The sequence below is a fragment of the Vipera berus genome (assembly GCF_964194415.1).
Source record: "Vipera berus genome assembly, chromosome: 2".
Lineage (NCBI taxonomy): Eukaryota > Metazoa > Chordata > Lepidosauria > Squamata > Viperidae > Vipera > Vipera berus.
In genome coordinates, this window is record NC_138203.1 from 64,506 (window position 1) to 87,502 (window position 22,997).

Here is a 22,997-nt window from a genome sequence, read left to right on the forward strand (position 1 = left end):
TTGTGCTGATCCAGGGACGGGGTGATATCAGAAGAAGCAGGAAAGTTATCAAGATATTCCACTAAGGCAGCCTCTTCCTAACTGGGTTCTTCCAGAGCTGTTGGACTGCATAGCCCACCAACTCCAGCAGGTATGTTTGCTGTAGATGAGGCTTTTGCACCCCCCAGCAAAATAAAACAATCACTCACATAACTGTAGGCAAAAAGGAAAAGCTTTTACTATGAAAAAAAGAGCCACAGCTAGTCTCTTCATACAATTACAACATTAGCAAAACACTTGCAGCTTACAAACATTGTGCTTGTTTTTCAAAGGCTCCCTTTGCAATAAACAATATCCTGGGGGGGTGGGGGGAGTTATATCCTGAGAGTTGGGAGAAACACTCCCACCAAGGCATAATTTGCTTTAAATTCCCCCAAGAGGCTTTATACCAGCCTCTTCCATCCAGCAATCCTGCGTGAAGTCACGTTCTCAAAATTAAAGTCTGAACACATCCAGCGGTAGCAGATAAGGAAGGAAAATGTTTTGTGTAATAGAATAATCAATGGAATCTACACATTACTTTATCATTATTAACTGGGATATCATTATTCCCTGTTCAGGTTTTCAAGACTACAGGCAAGAGATCTGAAGCCCCATCCTTTTTTACCTTTACTCACCTATAACAGCAGTTCTCAACCTTGGCCACTTGAAGATATGTGGACTGGCTGGGGAATTCTGGGAGTTGAAGTCCACATATCTTCAAGTGGCCATGTTTGAGAAACACTGGCTGTAAGAAAATGGTCCCTTTTTCTTCTATGCCCTCAAATTAGGGCCAATTCCAAGGGACATAACAGGAACTTCACAAACATGGCCTTACTGGTTTCCAGCTTGTGTGAACAAGTTCTTCTCTGAACTAGATATATGATGATAAAGGAGACTTAAACCAAGTTTACTAATCAGCTAAGTTCCACTCCAACTCCACCCAGCTTCTTGGATTCAAAAATCCAATCCAAGAATTGTGACCTTCAGTAAAAACAGTTTATCCCTTCCTACGAAATGGTGTTCATTTTCCATCATAATCACAAAGAGGTCTCGAGAGGGATCATTCAGCACAGCTGTTGGAAGTTAAAAACAACTTGCAGTGTAAGTTGTCATCATTTTTTTAAAAAAATCAAAATTAATGGGAATCAGCAAGTAGAAAAGTGCTAAAAATAAACCAGTTTTGAGGCCCAAGCAAAAGAAAATCAGCTGAAAGGAGCAAAGATGTCCATTTTTCGAACAATAATACATTTATAAGGGAACATATTTTAAATTAAAAACATTTTTAAACAGCACAAAAGGTTTCCTAAGGTGTTTTCTAATGAATTTGGCAGATATTTATTCAGCAAGCTTCCTCCAAGTAATATGTTATTTTCTAAATTACGGTACCTCAACCTAAATTGGGGATTGGGAGGGAGAAAAATTGTATTTGTCCATCAAATTATCATTTTTTTATTCATCACATTTTTACGCTGCGTATCTTACCTAAATAGCTCTGGGTAGTTTACAATAAAAAATTGTTACTGCAGGTTTGTCTAAAAGAAGCTCATAGAAGCTTAAGTGGCCCAAAAGGAAGATCTTGCGATTAAAAACCGGTATCTCGTCCAACATACACATGACGTTTGTTTCTGAGCATTCAGAATTTGAAACTCCTTCCTACTTAATAAATGATAATAATAATCTACGGCATGTGGAACTGGAATGAACAGTTCAAAGTGGCCTTCTTTTCTCGCTGGAGGAATCTGTATGTCTTGAAACGTACCGGTCAACAAGAGGTATGTCTGAACCTAGTATTTTGACAAAAATATTTAAATCACATACTTTACTCAAATTCAGCCAACTACATACAGGGCGTAATTTATACAGCAGCCTTTCTCATCCTTGGCAACTTTTAAGACGTGGACTTCAATTCCCAGAATTCTGCATGGCTGGGAGAATTCTGGGAGTTGGAAGTCCACATGACTTAAAAGTTGACAAGGATGAGAAGCGCAGTTATAGACTGCTCGCAGACTATGTTTAAAGCCAACTATGCCAATTAAACGTTGCAGAGAGCTATCTTCTGCTACAGGTATTTTAGGTATTGAGACATTCAGGGCCTTTCTTAAACTTCAACCTCCTTTAGGTGATTTGGGCTTTGACTTTTAAAATCCCAGTAGCAGCCCTGTTGGTGGCACAGTCCAGGCTGAGACAACCCGACTGAGAACTTTGTAGATACATATGGGATAAAATATTATTGTACTCGTATTTGTCCCGAATTGTGCAGTCTAGCAAATATTGCTAGTACTTTCTAGTATAAATTTCCACTCATAAATAGAAAGTCATTATGAATTCATCTCAATTATATGTACTATCTTGATGAACAACATGACCCCATGTAGTTTATTCAGGCTCTGATCAACTACACCACCCATGTTCATTTCTTGGACCACTAGGAAACGTTTTCTTGAGAGCGTGCAATGACCTTCCGTAAGTCCATGACTGCAAAGCCATGTAAGTAGGGAGGGAATGGAGAGACCTCCTGAAACAGAATTCCAGAATATTCTTTCCCAATTATTTCTCAGATAAATTCTTCTGAGAATGTTAAAAGTTAGGCAACACAGTATGTTATTTCTTGTGTTTTCTTAAATTACAGACACCATCCCTTGGGGCAGGTACAACTGACACGAGGTGCCTTTGAAGTGTCCTCTATAAAATGGTACAATTTCACTGATATTTCTACATTATACGGAAGAGGAAAACAAAGAAACGTTGCTGATAGCACGGGACGCTTTTCCAAAAAAAAAAAAAATTGGGATCCAGGTAAACTTCTATACAAAATATTTTAGTCCGGCACTGTAAAACAAGATTGTAATGTTTCCAAACAGTTATCACACCTAGTTGAATTGTGCAGTCTCCCCTAGCCTTCGTGAAACCACTCTAGGTGTGCCGAGAGTACAATTCAAAGCTGAATCTAGACACAATCTCAGTCACCCTGTCTGAGAAAGTTCCTGGTGCCACATTAACATGAAAACTCATCCTGCTCTCTGAAAAGTCTGCACTGACCCAGTTCTCAGTGTAAGAGGCACAAGGCATGAAACAGACTTCCCATTATGGTGAAATTACAGCAGGAAAATGTCATGTTGAAATCCTTTCGCTCAACCCACGTTTCTCAGAAACGGCAAAGGAGAAGCAGTGACACTCTGAGACCTTCTCCCTTCGTGACCAGTTCCAAGTAAAAGGCTGCGGTGGCATTTCTCTCAGAAACGTTTGCTCTGCACTCTTGCATTCCCCAATGAATAAAACAAAACAAAACTCAAACCATCCACTTTTTCACACTGCGCTGTCATATCCAACTAGCTTCCCTAGCAGACAGCGCAGCCTGTAGAATTTAACTGGAGGAAATGGAGATGTTATTATTATTGACTTTCTTTTTATTGGATAGGCAAATTGAAGATTGACTTATCCAAGAGGAAGCTTTGATATCCTTAACAGATTCCCAGAAACATGGTAAGGCAACTGGACAAATAAAAAAATAAATAATGGTAAAAAGATCCCAGATCTGACATATATAATATGCATGTCACAAACCAAGATTACCTGGAGATAAAAAGAAATTATTTTTTACTGGAGTGGTGTCTTGCTTTGTTTAGGGCAGTGTTTCACAAACTTGGCGGTTTTAAGCCATTCTGGTTGGGGAATTCCGAGATAGAAGCCCACACGTCTTAAAATGATTAAGGTTGAGAAACATTGGTTTTAGGGCATAGGATGGGGGTGGGGGCAACGAAGCACACCTGCCCACTCCTTAGACCAATGGGGCAGAGACCTGGGAGGACAGCAGCCCTCATGAAGTCCAGATTAAGGAGTGTTAACAGTTTAAGCATGAAGAACAACAAGAAAAACAAAACCACTTGAAAAGACAAAAGAGGAGTGTGTGTGTGGGGGGAAGTGATATGCAGCAAGTGCCACTAAGAAAGCTGAGTTATTCAAGCGCAGAACCTCAGCACACAGAAACACACAGATCCAGGCGAGGTCAGCGTTGCTTGCTGGCAATGACTGATGTTTCCCAGAGGAAGAAAACGGAGCGCTAAGGAGGAAGGACGGAACTCCGTGTCTGAATCCGCCCTGTAAGGAAACAGGAAAGCCTCTCCTGGTAAATCTGGCTCCCTGCAATTCAGGCCACAAGATTCAGCACGTAGGGCAGTTACAGGAGCCACTGAGGTTGCAAAAAGACAGAACCGATATAAAAAGGGACGGAGTGATTTGGTCATCAGTTTATGCTTCCAGCAGAAGGAAGACTTAGGGGTTTTTGTGTAGACTACAAAAGGGAGGACGGCATTTCTGGATGCTTCTCCTGAGAAAAAGGACAAGGGAGGGAGACTAAGCCAAATCTCTTTCCTTGACTTACTAAGAGTCCCTTCTCAGTTAATCGGTTTGGTGTGAACCCATGCAGCTTACAGCCATCAAAGAGACAGTACAGAAAAACCTTATCACACAGCAGACCAGTTAACAAAAGTTAAAAAAAGAATTAAGGGTTTTCCCTTATTTGTTCAACTAGCTTCCCCTGGGAGAATAGAAAATATATTAAATTTCAACTCAGCCGTCCATTCCTATGCACCTCAGGAGAGAGGAAGTCCAACCTAGGGACTAAATTCGGTGTCGGTTATGCACCCAGTTCAATGGTTTAGCACAAAAAAGAAAGTTTTAAGTCTTCGGCAGTCCTACTTCAAATGTTGTTCTGGACGGGGGTTCCCAGTAAAATTTCAAACACGCCTTTTGTCCGATGAGTAGGTTGTGGACACTGGCCAGTCATACAAATCTGGTAGAAAGGATTCATACTCCGATGTCCAGATTCTTGATCGTATGTACTGAATTTTGTCTGCTGGTTCTGGGTAATGGAACGCCATGTGATTGGCATATAAATATTCCATGACCTACGGAAGAAAAAGGGAAGCTTAAATTACAGGTAGCGCTCAGCATACAGCCACGATTGAGCCCCAAATTTCTAAGCGAGACTGTCAGTGAGTTGTGCCCCATTTTACGACCTTTCTCGCCACAGTGTTTAAATGAATCACTGCAGTTGTTAAGTTAGTAACACATCTCTTAAGTGAATCTGGCTTCCTCATTGTCAGAAGGTCAGAAAAAGTGATCATGTGACCCTGGGATACTGCAGCCGTCATAAATACGAGTCAGTTGCCAAGTGTCTGAATTTGGATCACGTGACCATGGGGATGCTGTAATGGTCGCAAGTAGAAGTCACTTTTTTCAGTGCAAGAAAAGTGAATGAGGAAGCCAGATTCACTTAACCGTTTTACTAACTTAACAATTGCAGTGATTCACTTAACAACTGTGGCGAGAAAGGTCGTAAAATGGGGCTAAACTCACTTAGTAATAGTCAACAGAAAATTAGGGTTCAACTGTGGCTGTCATGTTTTGTTCTTTTCTGAAATGGGTCCTTACCTTTATAGCTATGTTAATGGACACTTCCCTGATGTTGGAAAGCGCGGGATAAAGTCTTCCCTCTCGGAGCTCTTCCTCACTCAGCTGCTGGGACAATGTCTGTTAACGCAAAAAAAGGAAGGAGGGGAAAAAGAAGGCATTTTATCCAGGAGTAAACCTCCCGTCCTGGCCCTGCACATCTGGGCCACCCAGGACGAGAGAAGAAACCCTTCCTTTGACCCAAATCTGCTTTTATTAAGCCAAAGAAGCAGCTTTTACAACTTTTACACAGAGTTTTTGCTTGAGTTTGGTTACTATTGGTGCTTTATCCTGCTTGATGTATCATCCACCCCGAACCCTCCCATCAACGCTGACAAGACAAGCCACTTGTATACAAACAGAAAGCAAAGCCATTCCCTTCTAGCATGATGAAGTTACCTAGTTGGGTAATGAAATGTCTGCAAGAAAATAACCCAGCTTAGTGAGCACCAAGGACCCACCATTCCACCCTCAGCTTCTCTTCTGTTGGTGATATATAAAAGTCGTTTACGTTTCCTTTAGATGGATTGAAGGAACAGCCTAGCGGTGGTTGTCTTGAGCAGACATTGCACATCCTATACAAAAATTCACCCAAGAGAATCTTCTGTTCTTTGAGTACGAGGCAAAGCCTCCCTCAGATAGCGTAAAAGCACGTTCCCCAAGAAGAGCAGCCCACCGTCCCTGTTGTCCCCAGCCAGCATAGCAACGTCAGTTGTTCACTCCAAACCAAATCGTCAGAAATTGCAACGTACGTCCATATCTGAAATGGCTTTCACCCAACCTGGGAGATATCTTGGATGTCCAGGTGTCCAGGACCTGATTTATCATTTGCTCCCATGATTAACAACTATAGATAGCTATAGAGAGAGCCGGTTTGGGTTAAGAAGCTGGCGTACAAACCAGGAGACTGTGAGTTCAAGTTCTGCCTTAGGCACAAAAGCTGGCTGGGCCAATCATCAGAGGACTGTGAATTCTAGTCCTACCCTAGGCACAAAAACCGGCAGGTGACTTTGGGCCAATCACCAGGCAGTGATGAGTTCTAGTCCCAGCTTAGGCATGAATGCCAGCTGGGTGTCTTTCAGCCAGTTCCTCTCTCTCAGCCCAACTCACCTCACAGGGTTGTTGTTGTAAGGAAAATAGGAGGAGGAAGGAGTATTGTGTATGTTCACTGCCTTGAGTTGCTTATCAAGTAATAAAGGCAAGATAAAAATCTGAGTGAGTGAGTGAGTGAGTGAGGAGTGGATGGATGGATGGATGGAAAAGACGGTGCTCAGTATCCCAACCAACCTGTTTCCTTTACCTTTGCAGCTTCCAAAAAGACATTGTCACTGATGTGCCGGACACTACTCAGGACAACAGCAAGAGCCACACCTGCGACATACAGAGAAGAATTCTAAATGATAAAAATCATTTTTATGGTTCATGCAAAGCATGCAGGGAGTAAAAACCTTTAGAAAACTGGGGCACAGCAAACAACAACAGGAACGTAGCAATGAAATACACAAGTGGAGTGGGATAACACTTGCAAAATACAGGTAACTAGATTTTTATGATGAGATTAAGCAGGCTATACTTTCTGCAATAAGCACAAAGGCGTTTGAACTGCATTCTTTAAAAAAATATCTATTTTTTTTAAAAAAATGCCTGGACAGCAGTTTGGAATAAAATTCAATGAAAGATACAGGAATAATAGCCATTTCCATGGAAAAGAAAGAAAGAAAGAAAGAAGAAAGAAAGAAAGAAAGAAAGAAAGAAAGAAAGAAAGAAAGAAAGAAAGAAAGAAAGAAAGAAAGAAAGAGGGAGGGAGGGAGGGAAAGAGGAAGGAAAGATGGGAGAGAGGGAGGAAGGGAGGGAGGATGGAAGGAAGGAAGTAAAGATGAGAGGGAGGGAAGGAAGGAAAGATGGGAGAGAGGGAGGGAGGGAGAGGAAGGAAGGATGGGAGGAAGGAAAATGGGACAGAGGGAGGGAGGGAGGAAGGAAGGAGAAAAAAGAAAGAAGGAAGGAAAGATGGGAGGGAGGAAGGAAAGAAGGAACGAAAGATGGGACGCAGGGAAGGAGGAAGGAAGGAAGGAAGGAGGGAGGGAGGAAGGAAGGAAGGAAGGAAAGATGGGAGAGAGGGAGGAAGGGAGGGAGGGAAGAAAGGAAGGAAAGATGGGAGAGAGGGAGGGAGGGAGGAAGGAAGGAAAGAGAAAAAAGAAAGAAGGAAGGAAAGATGGGAGGGAGGAAGGAAAGAAGGAAGGAAAGATGGGACGCAGGGAAGGAGGGAGGAATGAAGGAAGAAGAAAAAAAGGAAGGAAGGAGGGAGGGAGGGAGGAAGGAAGGAAAGATGGGACGGAGGGAGGGAGGGAGGAAGGAGAAAAAAAGAAGGAAGGAAGGCAGGCTAGATCAAACCGAAAGGTGATTTCCCAGAGCTGAGCTCCCTCTAGGGAAAGATAGCTCTGTGCTGTGCACAGCAGCAAGAGTCCAGGGGTGTGTGGGAAAGACCTTGGGAGGAAGGGAAAAGAGCGGCGGGCAGGGCCACAGGTAGGAGGCAGCTCAGCCGCGGAAGGAAACGTCTCAGAAGGGACCCTCGCTGGGCTCTTGGGCTGGGAAGACTTGCTTCGAGACTTGCAAGGTTCTGTCACGGTAACCTTACGATCAAGTAGAGCGCTTCGCATCTGGGACTACCCTGCAAGGCTGGCAGGCCATTTGAAAAGAACGAATCAGCCAGGCAGGAACTCCAAAGCTTTACCTGGAAATATGTAGGCGTTGTTTCCCTGGCCCGGTTTGAAGGACCGTCCGTCCCTCAGCTTCACAGGCCCAAATGGACTGCCGCTTGCAAACAGGCAGCGCCCCTGGCAAAACAGAGAAATGAGGGAGTCAAGGTACTTCCGGAACCGGGTCTTTGGGGTCTTACGAAAGTCCAGCAGGGTCGAGGCGTCTGATCTCCGGAGGGAGGACGTTCCAGTGGGTGGGTCCCGTGGCAGAAAAGGCACATCTTCTCAGCGCCCCCAAACAGCGCAGTCCGGGGGTCTCCCAACCTGGCAACTTTAAGACTTCTGAACTTCAACTCCCAGAATTCCCCAGCCAGCATGGAGACCCCTGCTTGGTCAAGGAGACCTGAAGCAAGTCCCTCCTGCCTGCCTGGACTGGACAGGCAGAAATTTCTAGTGGGGAAGCAGCAGCCCGGTCCCAAGCCCTGGAGGTCTTTAAGGGTGACCACCTGCTGCCCCCAGAATTGCCCTTGAAACGTTCTTCGCATGCAGAAAAAAGAAGGATTTTTAGCTAGTGGTTTTTCCTTCTTTTTTCACACAGGAAGACAGGGGCGAGACAGAAATGTACAATTTTCATTCCAGTCTGAAATGGTGCAGGTCAGGAGGCAACCAAGAAAAACGTCACGTTCAGCCGGGGATCAGGGCCGGGCGGTGCCTGGGCAAGGTTCACCAGCCGCCCCCCCCCCCCCGAGTCCTCCCTTTGAGGGTTCGGAAAGGCCAGAGCGTCGCCCTGCAGCTCCCAGCAGCCGAGAGGCCTGCCTTGCTCAGATGAATGGGTTAGCCTAATCCTAACCACACACCCCGTCACCTGACTGCATTTTGGAGTGTTTTTGCCAAAAACCAGCACTTGTATCTAGTTTTGGCAAAACCACGCCATAGAAATCCATTGGTTTGCTTAATGACTACAGGGTTTGCTTAATGACTAGAGTGGCCACTTTATGACCGTTTGTTTGCTTAATGACTGTTGTAAAAAAAGAGTCCTAAAATGGAGTGGGTTGTGTGTTTTACGACTGTTACAACTTATGACTGCAATGGGCAGGCTCTGTTATGGATGTAACTCTATTTTCTGTCTAAAAGTAAGAACTGCTTAATGTCATTGGACCAAGATCTTTTTGATACAGGAATCTTGAACTTCTACACAATAAAATATTTCTTTATTGCAGTTGAGATATTATTCCGATTTTTTTGATCGGGGTGAGTGGCTAAGAGTTAACAAGGACTTAGGGAAACTTTGTTAGGCTCTGTAGCTGACTAAATCCTAAATAAGAACAAGTATAATTTGCCCAGCTAAGATGTTGTTTGACGTTTGCATCACAGCGGAACGGGATGCAGGAAGGCAGGGCTCTGCCTTCCACGCACGACTTCGTCCTGCTAGGGGCCCTAAAGTCGCCCCGAAGAGGCGATGAAGAGGAGGGGTGCCTTGCTGATCACGGAGAGATGGTGGTCTTTCCGTTCAATCCAAGGAAAGCCTTCCAAACCAGCAGGGGAAAGACCTGCTACACCCTTGTGACTGGCCATTAGCTGCTGACAACCAAAGAAGAAAAAGCACCAAATAACACATCGCAAACAGCATGTTTGAAACTGGGTGAGAATATTGATCCTTGTTTTAAGAGTGGAAAATAGACTTTGAATGACATCTAGTGGTGGATTTGTGGATAGCACTATAATTTGCTTCCTGTCTGCTTGGCAATAAAGGAAAATATTTTGGCATACTTATCACTTTGACCTTTTTGGATTATTAATACCTACTGAGCTTGGACTTCTAACCTCAAGAGCTACTGGAAGAGAAAGAAAAAATTGACCATGGACTATGCCTGGCTGGGAGAGACTTTTGAGCTGTTTTCAGAGAGGTTGAACATTTTGAACACTTTGAACATTGTGGATTACAACCTGTCCTGATTGGCAACTTTTGGATACTTGAGACAAAGGATCACTATAAAATATTGCTTTCAGGACTGAACCTATATTCTGGAATCTATTGTATTATAACGGATACATATAAAGATCAGGAAACTAGAGGAAACTTTGATCTACTCTTACTGAGACTGGTGATACTAGAGGATCTCCAGGAATGATGCCTCAAGAAAAAACAAACACTTTTCAGAAGGAAATATATTCTATGCTACAACTAATTCACCAAACAATTGCTGCATACAAAGAGGACATAAAAAGAAATCACAATGAGACTAAAAACAATTTAGACAATATAAATAAGCAAATCTCCAAATTAAATCTACAACTAGAAAGTTCCACGATAACGACTACAAAGTATGAACATATAAACCAGAAATCAGAACACAAAACAGAGGAAACGGATTTAGAGATGGAAGAGATAAAAGAAGGGAAATATAAATGACTATATACAAACAAAATACTGCAAGACTTAGCTATAACTATGAAAATGCAAAAGACCCTTTACCCCTTAGGTCTGCAAAATACATCTGATGGCAAGGAAGAAGATTTTTAAAAATGGAATTTAGAGCTGTTAGGGGAAATAACACAACTTGGGAGACAGGGAATGAAAAGAGAAATTGAGGGAGAAAGAAACTGGGAGTTGTTTTAAGGAGTATAAATGGGTGGAATTCCCCCCCCCCAAAAAAAAAAATACCCTACCTAAATTGTCTTCCTCATGCCAAGCAATTTTCATAAAAATAGAAAGAAAATTCTTGGGCAATCTAATTGCCCTGGCTTAGAAAGCTACTTGGCAAAGAAAGAGTCAGATTTAAAAAACAGAAGATTTGACCTTTTAGAGGGGGCATTATGTTTAAATACTTGTCTGAATAAGATTACAAGAACAGATGACCTTTAGATATGATTAGACTTTTATAATGAAAGATATGATTTAGAACTAAAATAGCATTGTTTTTCTTTCTTTTTTTGATATGAGAAATAAGAAGATAAGAGGAAGATTGATATGAATACAACTTATAGCTACGTATATAAATATAATTAATATTGAAAAAATTACAACTGACAAAGATATTTCAAATACTGGTAAGAAATCAAATCCTAACATGACCATGAAAAACAGGATATTGATTTATGAATTGACATTATTGATTTATGAATTGATATTACAGGTAGTCTTCAATTTATGACTGCTTGCTTGGCGCCCGTTTGAAGTCAGGACAGACCTCTTCACAGCTACTAACAACCCAGATTCAAAGTTATGACACTCCTCAACCTCTGATCAGATTTCAGACACTTGGCAGCCAGTCCATATTTATGGCCATTTGCAGTATCCTGCAATCATATGACCAGAATTTTTTGTTGTTGTTTTTTGCCAGAAACCTGCATTTGCTTCTATTTTCTGGCAAAAAAAAAGCCCACTCTGGACAGCAAATTCACATAGCCACTGCAGGAAAATCATAAAATCAAGCGCAGTCACGTGACTCGCTTAATAATCAGTACAACTTACAAACCATAAATTGTAGTCCTAGGTCGAGGACTACCCAGTGGTGGAATTCAGCTGGTTTGCACCGGTTCGGTAGAACCGGTAGCTCAATTTTGTTGAGTTTGGAGAACCAGCTGAACCCATGCTGCTTCTGGAAGTCCGTTCTAGGCCTCGGAGACCTGGAGGAGGCCTCCCAGGCCTAGAACAGCCCACAGGAAGTGCATGGATGTCACTTCTGGAAGTCCATTCTAGGCCTCAGAGGCCCAGGCCTGCATCCACACAGAGAACCGGATGTTCAGGTATTTGAATCCCACCACTGGGACTACCTGTATCATAAACGCTCCCCAGATCAGCTCATCTCAGGGTGTCAAAATGGAAGAGAGCAGCTCCATCTCAGAGAGGACTGCCTTCAGGCAGCTCCAACAAGTGAGCCCAGCTGCGAAGCCCAGGAGAAAAAACATCATACTCTAAGATTGTTCAGAATTTTAGCTTACCTCTGTTAGTGTGTATGCCTCCTCAGCCGTACATTCTGCTTTCACGGTAGGGTTACTCAGTGCAAATATGATGGGTCTCTGATTGATGTCGGCCATCGCTTTGATGACATCATGAGAAAACAGCCGCCCAGCCCCGGCAACTCCTGAAAGTGGAAATAAGACCACGGCTTAAAAAAAATGCTCCAAATATTTTCAGGCAGGTGGGGCAGGAGCTGTCCTAACAGCGTGTCAAGCTATAAATCTCTTGTGTTGAGAGATTTGGACAGAGTGTGGCCACTGCAGGAACGTTTTGGAACGAAGCGACACACATTCCCTGAATTGTGTGCAAGCTCCTACTTGTTGTAAGAGAAAGAATAAAGTGAAAAGAACTCCATTTTTCTGTAGTCAGCAAGGCTCTAGACCAGTGTTTTTCAAACTTGGCAAGTTTAAGCGATGTGTGGACTTCAACTCCCAGAATTCCTCAGGCAGGACTTCAACTCCCTGAATTTCCCAGTCTTGCTGGCTGGGGGATTCTGGGAGTTGAAGTCCACACATTGAAAAACAGTGCTTTAAACATTTGGAAATTCCAACATCAGAAATGTAGATGTAGAAGCAGCAAATCCATCGGATGAGTAACCTGGGAATTGTCTGAAACGCTCACCAATGATGGCAGAAGGCTGAAGAACGTTCACCGCATCCAAGAAAGAATTGGGCATGTTCCCTGGAGCTGGATGAGTAAAGGGCTCCTGGTTGACATCTGTCGCTTCTGCCCGGCCCTAAAAGGGGATGAAATAAAAAACATCTGATCGGGAAACCAAAACCAACACGGGTCTAAAACTGGATTGGCTCTTTCCAAAACCGACAGGCACCCTACCTTTATCAATAAGCCATCTTTATCAAACATCCAAATTTTCTTGCAAGCTTCTTCTGCAGAAAGACCACTTTCCACCATAGCCATGAGGATGAGATTTGCAATTCCAAGGGCGGCCTGACGGAGAAGACAAAGAAAGAGGAGAGAAAGTACGGATTTGGCAGGGCTGTGTTGGCATCAATAAAGCCGCTCGGAATTCAGTTTCCAGAGGACACTAAAACAAAGAAAGAAGTGACGCTTGGCATATCACTCTCACCGTTTCTATAGGCTTATCGAATGGCTACTCCACTTCTTCCACCAAGGAGAAAGACTACAAATTATAAAGGGACATGCCATGCAGAAATTTAAAAAATAAGTAAAATAATAGCTATGAGAGCCAGCTTGGGCTAGTGATCGAGGCACCAGGCAGTAGTCCGGCCTTAGGCAAGGAAAGCCAGTCACTCTCTCTCAGCCCAACCCACCTCAAAGGGCTGTTGTGAGGAAAACAAGAGGAGGAAGATGTGTTGGATATGTTTGCCACCTTGAGTTATTTGTAAAAATAATAAAGCCAGGATACAAATTTTAAAAAATGAAAATTAAAGTACAGGCAGTCCTTGACTTACAACCCTGAGTATAGGACGATCACACATTGGAGTCATTAAGCAGGTTAGTCCATCACTGCACCCAGTTTTATGACTTTTCTGTGGCAGTGGTTAATGACCACTGCGGTTGTTAAATAAGCCCATTACACCAACTGGGGATTTTTGCCAAAATCAGAGATAAACCCTGATGTCCAGCAAACCACCCCCCCGCTGAAAAGTGTGGTTATGCAGAACAGACAGCAAGTGGTTGTAAAGGCAGCCCAGTTGCCAAGCACCCAACGTATGCGGTCACGTGACTATGGGGCAGGGGCAGCCTTTGGACCTTCGAAACTGAGGCAGATGCTGATGAACTGGAGCTCCATCGCAACTTTGAACGGTCACTAAGCAACCGACGGTCATTGAGCAAGGCCTACCTGTACTGTTTTAAAAGCTTGATAAAATAATACGGTGAGAATCATGATTTCAGATATTCAAAAGGCAGAGTGAAAAAGGGCCCCTCTGGAAAGCAACTGGCTGAATCCTTAAGGATAACGGCCACACCTTTCATATCGGGAGGGGGGGAACCCCAATTTAAGGCCCTGCTGAAATGCAACAGGGTACCTGGGAACAGCACGGAGCTGGATCCCACAAAAAAAGGGGTTTCAGGATGACGTGTAACCGTAGGCTGCCAAATGCCCAGCCCCACAACACCACCCAGGCCAGCAGTCTTTGAACTTGGCAATTTTAAGATGCAGGGACTTCAACTCCCGGACTACCCCAGCCAGCAGGCACGAAACACTCTTCTAGGGTAGCCTTGCACAGGGGCACTGCGGCAGTCTAGCTCTAACCTATCCCAGCTCTGATTGGCTCAACAACCGTTTGTATCTGACGACTAAATGCAAACTGCACGGGCTCAAATTCATTGCAGCAGTCCAGCTGCACGACTCACTTCTCCTGCCCCGAGGAAGAGGATCCGGTGCTCGGTGAGCGGCTTCCCAATGACTTTCTCTGCTGCCAGTAATCCAGCCAAGGCGACCGCTGCCGTCCCTGAGGAACGACACACAATTTGTCAGGAGCTAAAAGGCAGAAGCCAGGAAAAACAGAGCCCAAAGGGGCACATGGGGAAGACGTTAAAAGCCCCCGGTTGACTGTGCTTACCCTGTATGTCATCGTTGAAAATGCAGTATTTTTCTCGGTATTTCCTCAAAAAGCGGAAGGCGTTGTGATTGCCAAAGTCTTCAAACTGAATGAGGGTGTTTTGGCCGTACCTGGAAGGCACAGACAGCATCCATGTCAACCACGCAGATCCTGCACACCTGTCTAATTTAAGTGTCCTAAGTGAGCACGGCACCAAACCTGGTGTTTGTACGCAGGTAGTCCTCATCTTACAACAAAATGGCTTAGCGACCATTCGAAATTACAATGGCACTGAAAAAAGTAATTTCTAGCCCCTTTTCATACTTTACGAGTATTGCAGCCTCCCCGGGGTCACGTTATCAAAACTCAAACACCTGGCAACCTGCAGGTACTTACGTCGCAGTATCCTGGGATCATACGATGATCCCCTTTGGCAAGCAAAGTCAACAGGGAAAGCCAGATTCACTTAACAACTGTGTTATTAATCTAACAACCACAGTGGTTCACTTAACAACTATGGCAAGAAAGGTTGTAAAATCGGGCAAAACTCACTTAACAACTGTTAAATGACAGAAACAACAGAAATCCCGGGCTCAGTTGTGGCCAAGTCGAGGGCCACCTATACCACCCATGCAGATGTATGCCCAAAGGCACAAATGACCAGGCTCCAATGTGTCAAACTTTGGACACGTTTTAGGAGGAAACCCAGTTCTATGGAAAAGACTCCAGTGCTGGGGAAGGTGGAAGGACAACCAGCGACAAAGCGCATGGATACATCATATCTTTGTTTCTGTTTTTTAACTATGCTAATTTTGGTGAAGGGCATGTCTTGAGGCTTTCCCATTTCAGAAGGGTAGGATGTCATACTGCTTAGTTTTAGGGAATTCCACTGCTAAATTTCAACTGTGTGGTTAAAAAAAACAACCCTTTGGCCCACAAAAGGGGAGTTTGTGACCATATTCATCCCTTGGGATGCCAGCAGTCAATTCTCATCTTTGCTAAACAGAATACTCTTTGATCCATCAAAGTCTTCTTGGTCATGCAGGAAAGGCTGTCTGTTGACCTGCACGAATTCTTTTCATGCTTGCAGTGGAACAAGGCTCAGGATTTATACCTGCTCACCACGGCTTCCATGAATTCATCAATTAATTCATCATACAGCTGCGAGCGGTCTCGTTTCTGATATAACCCCATATAAAATGGATCTTCCAAAAGCGTCTAGGAAAATGGAAAAACAAAGCAAAGTCACTCTGGCACTGAATTTATACTCTGCCATTCCTAGGAAACCGGGATGTTTGCAGGACACTTTCTGAGAAGGGAGATGGTTGTTAAATGAACTTTGCTCCATTTTACAACCTTTCTTGCAAGTTGTTAAGTGAATCACTGCAGTTGTTAAATTAGTAACAGAGTTGTTAAACGAATTTGGCTTTCCATTAACTTTGCTTGTCACAAGGTCGCACAAAGGGATCACGGGACACCCCCCCCAGGACAACGCAATGGTCATTCCGGCAGGCATATACATAGAATGAAGGCTACTGCTAAGCTTGTAAGCCGCCGGCAGGCATATACATAGAATGAAGGCTACTGCTAAGCTTGTAAGCCGCCCTGAGTCTTTGGAGAAGGGCGGGATATAAATGGAATTAAAATAAATAAATAAATAAATAAATAAAGGTCTGAATTTTGATCAAGTGACCATGGGGATGCTAAAAACAGTCACTGTTTTCAGTGCCCTTGTAACTTTGAATGACCACTAAATGAACCATTGTAAGTCAAGGATTAGTTGTAACGGGAAGTGCTGGAAGGAACCTCCAAGGTAATCTAGCCAAACTCCCGCTCTGCGGCATCTCACCCCACCAACGAGCACCACAGATGAGCAACTGGTACCTGATGGGTGTAGAACATGTAACAACTTACCTGATTGTCAGTTCCAACATCGATACACACAGGAAGGCACTTGTCAGGTTTTATTCCAGCACAGGCGGTGTATAAACAGAGTTTGCCAACTGGGATTCCCATTCCGTATACCCCCAGATCCCCAAGGCCCAAGATACGTTCTCCATCTGTGACAACAACAGCCTGTGATAAGAAGAGAAGTGCATCAGATCACAAGAAGGAAAGACAATGTGACCAAGAATTCATAGTTTAGTTTGCGAGCATACCCCCCCTCTATTTGTTAGCTGCACTCAAGGAAATCTATCCGGTACTAGAGAAAGTCCAGCTGAAAGAAGGAAATACGGTCAGTACCTTCACATCATTCTCTGGCCAGTTGTTTACCACAGATCGGATGTGGCCCTTATCTGTTACGGCAATGTATAATCCTCTGCAAAGAAATCAAGGCAAAACGCAAGGGTCAACCTGGTAGATTTTCTCCTTATTCATTTAAAAAAGTTGAATATGACACCTTTAAAAAAACGGGTAAAACTAAGATAGCACATGAGATCTATGTTACTGTTAAAAGGTTACAGAATTTGAAAAAGGCAAAATTTATCTGATTTTAACATTCACATCCAGTTAATTTTGTCACGTGAAATGAACCAGGAAAAAATATCTCTGGACAGGCAATAATACTGAATAAGTACAATTTAGGAAGGAAAGGAAGATTCAAAATACTTAAGCGGAAGATGGAAAGATTCAGTATTTACATTTATTGATAACTGAATATCCCTTATGGACTCTTTGCATAAAAACGAGGGGGAAAAATGAACTTTAAATTTATTGTTTTAATGATTAGGCAAGATATTTTATAGAATGAAAAGAGTCATGATATAATTTTAGATGGAAAAATAAAGTACAATCGTACTTATAACTTCTAAGAATATCAGGTGCCAGATCTTTATATCATTCTTCTGTTTTCTACTTCGTTTTATGTTTTAATTGCAGTTTTAGCTTTTTCTTTTATTCTCTTTCCATTTTTCTTTCTTCTGTTTTAGTTTGTATTGCTTGTTATAACTTAACATGTTCAATAAAAACTATTAAAGAAAACCTAAATACTTGAGTGAATGTTGTCTTTTTCCCATTATTCTTTGACAAGAGCAGTATCAAGTTCCAGGATAGAAATTATTTGTTGTTACTACAAGGGGGGGGGGGAATCTTTATCATCCTTCATCAACTTGGTCCAACTCAATTAGAGAGCTCTAACAGGGCAAATTTTATGTAGATTGTACCATAATCGTTTACTTATTTATAGATTGAGGTGCCACCCAATTCTAGTGTGAGATGTGTTATCCATATTGTGGCGTTGATGCTCTGAATTGGATTCGCTAAATTAATCTGATCATATGCAAAGTTATCAGCATTCAAGCTGCTGGGGAAAAAACCCACAACGTTTACTGTCTAGCTCGGTGTCTCTCAACTTCAGCAACTTTAAGATAGGTGGAGTTCAACTCCCGGAATTCTCCAGCCAGCACCGGAATCCCGGATGTCGAAGTCCATCCATCTTAAAGTCACTCAGGCTGAGAAATACTGAGCTAGCTTATTTAGTGAAATCAAAATTATCAGCTAGATTGAGCCTTAGAAAATCCATCTCTCTTTGGCTTCTACAAATAAGAATTTTTGTCATGAGGGCCAGGAAATGAACATTTATTTCAGGAAGTGAGGAAGATCTAAATAATGAAGAAAAACATAAATCATTTTATTTAGAAGGTTTATACAGCCCTTCCCGAGGTAGCAACTCCCTGGAAGGTAGGAAATAGTATACGGACTCTAAGTAGAAACAAAACACGTGTGAAGAAGAAAAGAATAATAGTAAGAAGAGAAATCGAAATTTTTAATGTCACCATCAATTCTTTGCGTTTCTTTGCCTACAGTCAGCAGAAATAGTGCTTTATTGAGGAATACCAGCCTAATAAATAACAAACATAAAATTAAAAAGAATAGCGAGTCTGTTATTGAGTTTCCAGAATGAAAGAGCAGAAAAATTAGTTACAATTACATAAAAAAAACCCAAAAGGCTGTCCTTACTTTGGCCTTCTAAAAATATGCCCATACTGGGAACACGCCAGGCCCACTGTTGGCGTATAGACAATCGGCATTAACTGTTCAATATCGTCTTGTAGAATCCTGTAGAACAGCTTCTCATTTCTTTCCTGAATTCCCATCACATAGATGTACCTGTGAGCAGAGAAGTGGAGAAACGACATGAAACGTCTGTGCTTATATATTTACCCCTTTGGGGGGAAGAGATTTCAACCCTCAGACATAATACTGCCCTGGCTGTGACCTGTCAGTTTTATCTTCCAAAGAAGCTGGCTGGGATATGTGCAAGACCCAGAAGCATTCACGAAGACAGCTATTTGTGGAAATAAATATTAAGCCAACAACTAGCTTATTTTTAATTTTTAGGAAAAGAGTGTGAGCAATGTCTCCTAGAACAGGGGTCCCAAACCTTTCTTGGTTGGCGGCCTGGTGGGAATGGGAGGAGCAGGCACTTTTATGCATGCACACATGCAAACGTGGCTGCGTGCATGCGTGCGTAAACAGGGCAATGAGCATGCGTGCTCCCCTAAATGGGGCTGCTAGCGCAGGTGCGCATCTCAGCGCCAGCATGCACCTTGGCTAGCGCAGGTGAGAGGCTCGCGGCTCATGGCTTGGCTAGCACTAGCGAGGGACTCGTAGCTCAGCCAGCGCGAGGGAGAGTCAGCGCACACACATGCGCACTGGCCAGCCACTCATATGGCCGCGGCCCATAGGTTGGGGACCTCTGTCCCAGAACACAGAAGGCACCAATGGAAGTTCCATGGGACAAGAGCCAATCAGACATTTTAAAAGTGGGATCCACGGTTTAGCCCCGAGCAAGAAAATGAACAGGATGGGAAGAATAAACAATTCCACTTTTCCCTGGCCCACTCCAATGAAAGAGGCCATCTTTAAGTCCTCTACTTATTAAGGTTTTGGAGTTACAACTCCTACTGGCCGTGCAGGAAGAGCTTCCAGGAACTGGAGATGAACAAGAGGCAGAGATGCTTATGTCTTCTATCCCTAAGTTCCTGGGCCAAATTTGGGGACTGTGATTTACATCTCAGTGCCTGCAGTATATGCTACATGGGGTCACCCTTGAAAAGTGCACCCAGATTATGAAACGCAATTCTATAAGTGGCAACTGTAATTGCATTTAATCTCCACTGACAGTTAGGAAATTGGCAAAATCCCATCACTTTTGCCAAGCTACAGATGTTCTTTATGACCACAATTGAGCCCAAAATTTATGCTGAGTTTTGTCCCATTTTACAAACTTTCTTGTCACAGTTGTTAAATGAATCACTGCAGTTTGTTAAATTAGTAACTCGGTTGTAAAATGAATCTGCTTTCCCCATTGACTTTGCTTGTCAGAAGGTCGCAAAAGGGGATCCGTGACGCCCAGGACAATACAACCCTCATAAATATGAGTTAGTTGCCAAATGGTGGGATTTTGATCACATGACCATGGGGATGCTGCAACGGTCATAAATATGAAAACGGTCATAAGAAATCTTTTTTTAATAGAGCTGGAAGGGACCTTGGAGGTCTTCTAGTCCAGCCCCCTGCTCAAGCAGGAGAACCTCTACCATCTCAGACAGGTGACTGTCCAGCCTCTTCTTCAAAACCTCCAGTGATGGAGCGCCGATTTCTGGAGGCAACTTCTGTGCCACTGGTCGATTGTCCTGTCAGGAAGTTCCTCCTTAATTCCAGGTTGCTTCTCTCTTGGATCAGTTTCCATCCATTGTTTCTCGTCCTTCCCTCTGGTGCTCTGGTGAATAACATGACGCCCTCCTCTTCTTTGTGGCAGCCCCTCAAATACTGGAACGCTGCTATCACGTCTCCCCTATTTCTACTTTTCTTTTAGACTAGCCAAACCCAAGTCCTGCAGCCGTTCTTCGTCTGTTTTAGTCTCCAGGCCTTGGATCATCTTAGCTGCTCTTCTCTGAATTTTACTCTCAATGTCTTTTTTGTAATATGGGGACCAAAATTGGCTGCAGTATTCCAGGTATGGCCTTACTAAGGTTTTATAAAGCGGTAATATTACCTCGCGTGATCTTGATTCTATGCCTCCGTTTATACAACCCAGGATTGTGTTGGCTTTTTTGGTTGCTTTAAGTCACTTTTTTCACTGCCGTTGTAACTTCAAATGGTCACTAAATGTAAATTGAAGATTACCTGTAACAACTGCTAATCTCTTTTACTGTTTATTTCCATTTATAATTTAACTTTTCAAGTTTCTGAAACGCTGTTGCTAGCAATCTGGAATATTTGGCTAGAAAGGTGGAGTAGAAGCCAAGGAAGCAATCCCGAAGGGGCTCTTTCAAAAGGCTCTTTCGTTTTTCCTCAAAGCCGTTTCCCTTCTCATCCAAGAAGCTTCTTCAGTTTTGACTGAGTGAGAGGCGAAACATCTTTAAGGGAAAAAACAAAGGAAGTTCAGTTGCCTTTTGAAAAAGCACCTATGGGGCAACCATGACCTGGATGATTGAGAATCTCCACTGACAAGGAAGCAATCCGGATAAAATGAACATGTGTACAATGTGTGTAATGTAATGCAGCCCGATGTCATTTTGGGCTTTCTGGAGAGGAGACTCTAGAATCTGGGAGGACAGAGGTGAAGCAAGCAGTCTTGCCACTGGCTAGGCCGTGGGAGGTGAGGATTCCAGTTTGCTAGACTGAAGGATGAGGAAGACAAGCAAATGAAGCTGCTGTGGAAAACAAAGCAGGTGACAAGAGCTATTTTTAATACAGAATGCACATTCTAATGAATGCCGGTTTCAGATTCCATATCCAGCATCACAGGCGAACTGGCTACAAACATTAGTTCTTGTGTATATAATAGGTGGTTGTGAAAATGACCTTGGACTACAGACAGAATACTGTGCATAGCTATTCAGAAATAAACCTCATGAATCACAAATTACTCCCCAGAAAAACAGGGCCTGGATTAGATTGCAGAAATCTTTGTATCAGGGGAAAATAACAAATGCAACTCTGATTAGCCAACATTTGTAGAATAGGTACAGCGTTCTCTTGATAAATATGCAGTCCAGTCGCTTGCCACTTTATGGTCAATTAACCAGCTTTTGATTTCTCCATCCAGGAAGACTATATATATAACACTCAAGTCATAAAATATGTTTCCAGTCAACAAGGAAAAAGAAAGGCTTAGAGTGAAGGCTGCTGTAACTTAAAAAGACACTATACAACACAGACTTACCTTGAGGTAAGATGGGCAGGCTTTCAATTTTATAAACAAACACAGATGGACAATATATATGTATGTACAGGCACACTGATATGCATATACACCCTTTCAAGATCTAGGCAAGAGTGTTACACCTTCACCAGAGGGGCGGGACCTAAATTTTCAGCCATACTGGGGGATAATTCTGAAAAAATAATTAATTTTCTTTTTATCCAACCTTTACTATTTTTTAAATAACTCAAGGTGGCGAATATATCTAATATTCCCCCTCCTATCTTCCTCACAGCAATAACACTGTGGGTTGGGTTGGGCTGAGAGAGAGTGACCCAAAGACATCAAGCTGGCTTATGTGCCTAAGGCGGGACTAGAACCCACCATCTCCTGGTGATTGGTCCAAACTCACTCAGCTGGCTTTTGTGCCTGGCGGGACTAGAACCCATTGTCTCACTACGATTGGCCCAAAATTACTTATCCAGCTTTCAGTCCTACTGGGATTAGAATTCAGTGTCTCCTGATGATTGGCCCAAGGTCAGCCAGCTGGCTTTCATGCCGAAGGCGGGACTACAACTTCCAGCCTCCTAGTTTCTATCCTGGTACCTTAACAACTAGACCAAACTTTTTTTTTTTAATCCCATTTATATCCCGCCCTTCTCCGAAGACTCAGGGCGGCTTACAATCTAAGAAGCACAAATCAATGTGCTTAGCAATAGCCTTCATTCTATGTATATGCCTCCTTATTAGGGCTTTCGCCCCCCCCCCAGCGGCATTATTACAAAGTCTGCTTAATTGCCCCCAACAATCTGGGTCCTCATTTTACCTACCTGGGAAGGATGGAAGGCTGAGTCAACCTTGAGCCTGGTGGGACTCGAACCTGCACTTTCAAGGTCTCAATCAGAATAGGTGAACTAAACCTACCCCAAGGTAAAGCACACAGGGCAGAATTTATTTTAAAAATGGTATTAAAATGAAGTTGCCTTTGAATTTTGGTAAGGTGATTGTGGAAGACTCTGGAGAAGTTTCAAATACAGGTTTGGGAGTGCTGCCAACTCAACCCCTTTGTATTAAAACTAGCAACAAAACACAGTTTGAATGCATTTGGTTCCGTTTGAAGGAGAACTTCATCAACCAGCGCTCCCCCTTATCCAGAGTGTCTGGGATATTTGCAACTGTGCTTC

The 22,997-nt window shown here is 43.0% G+C and overlaps 1 protein-coding gene across 3 annotated transcripts in view; it reads right to left on the bottom strand.

Annotated features, from left to right (window-relative positions):
- Positions 1-193: 193 nt before the first annotated feature.
- ME2 (malic enzyme 2) overlaps positions 194-22,997 on the bottom strand; it is a 44,489-nt gene continuing 21,685 nt past the window's right edge. For 2 of the 3 annotated variants that reach the window (XM_081321140.1, XM_081321139.1), the window contains exons 4-17: positions 18,621-18,770; positions 16,905-16,980; positions 16,575-16,736; positions 15,775-15,878; positions 14,682-14,791; positions 14,473-14,570; positions 12,967-13,080; positions 12,754-12,868; positions 12,114-12,256; positions 8,204-8,306; positions 6,773-6,843; positions 5,455-5,553; positions 4,720-4,928; positions 194-4,210 (exon numbers count right to left, since the gene is read on the bottom strand). In XM_081321140.1, coding sequence (XP_081177266.1) covers positions 4,758-4,928; positions 5,455-5,553; positions 6,773-6,843; positions 8,204-8,306; positions 12,114-12,256; positions 12,754-12,868; positions 12,967-13,080; positions 14,473-14,570; positions 14,682-14,791; positions 15,775-15,878; positions 16,575-16,736; positions 16,905-16,980; positions 18,621-18,770 — 1,516 coding nt within the window. In that variant the 3' untranslated portion in view covers positions 194-4,210; positions 4,720-4,757. Of the gene's footprint in view, positions 4,211-4,719; positions 4,929-5,454; positions 5,554-6,759; positions 6,844-8,203; positions 8,307-12,113; positions 12,257-12,753; positions 12,869-12,966; positions 13,081-14,472; positions 14,571-14,681; positions 14,792-15,774; positions 15,879-16,574; positions 16,737-16,904; positions 16,981-18,620; positions 18,771-22,997 lie in introns of those variants that run through there. The other variant, XR_014025610.1, reaches the window with a different exon arrangement.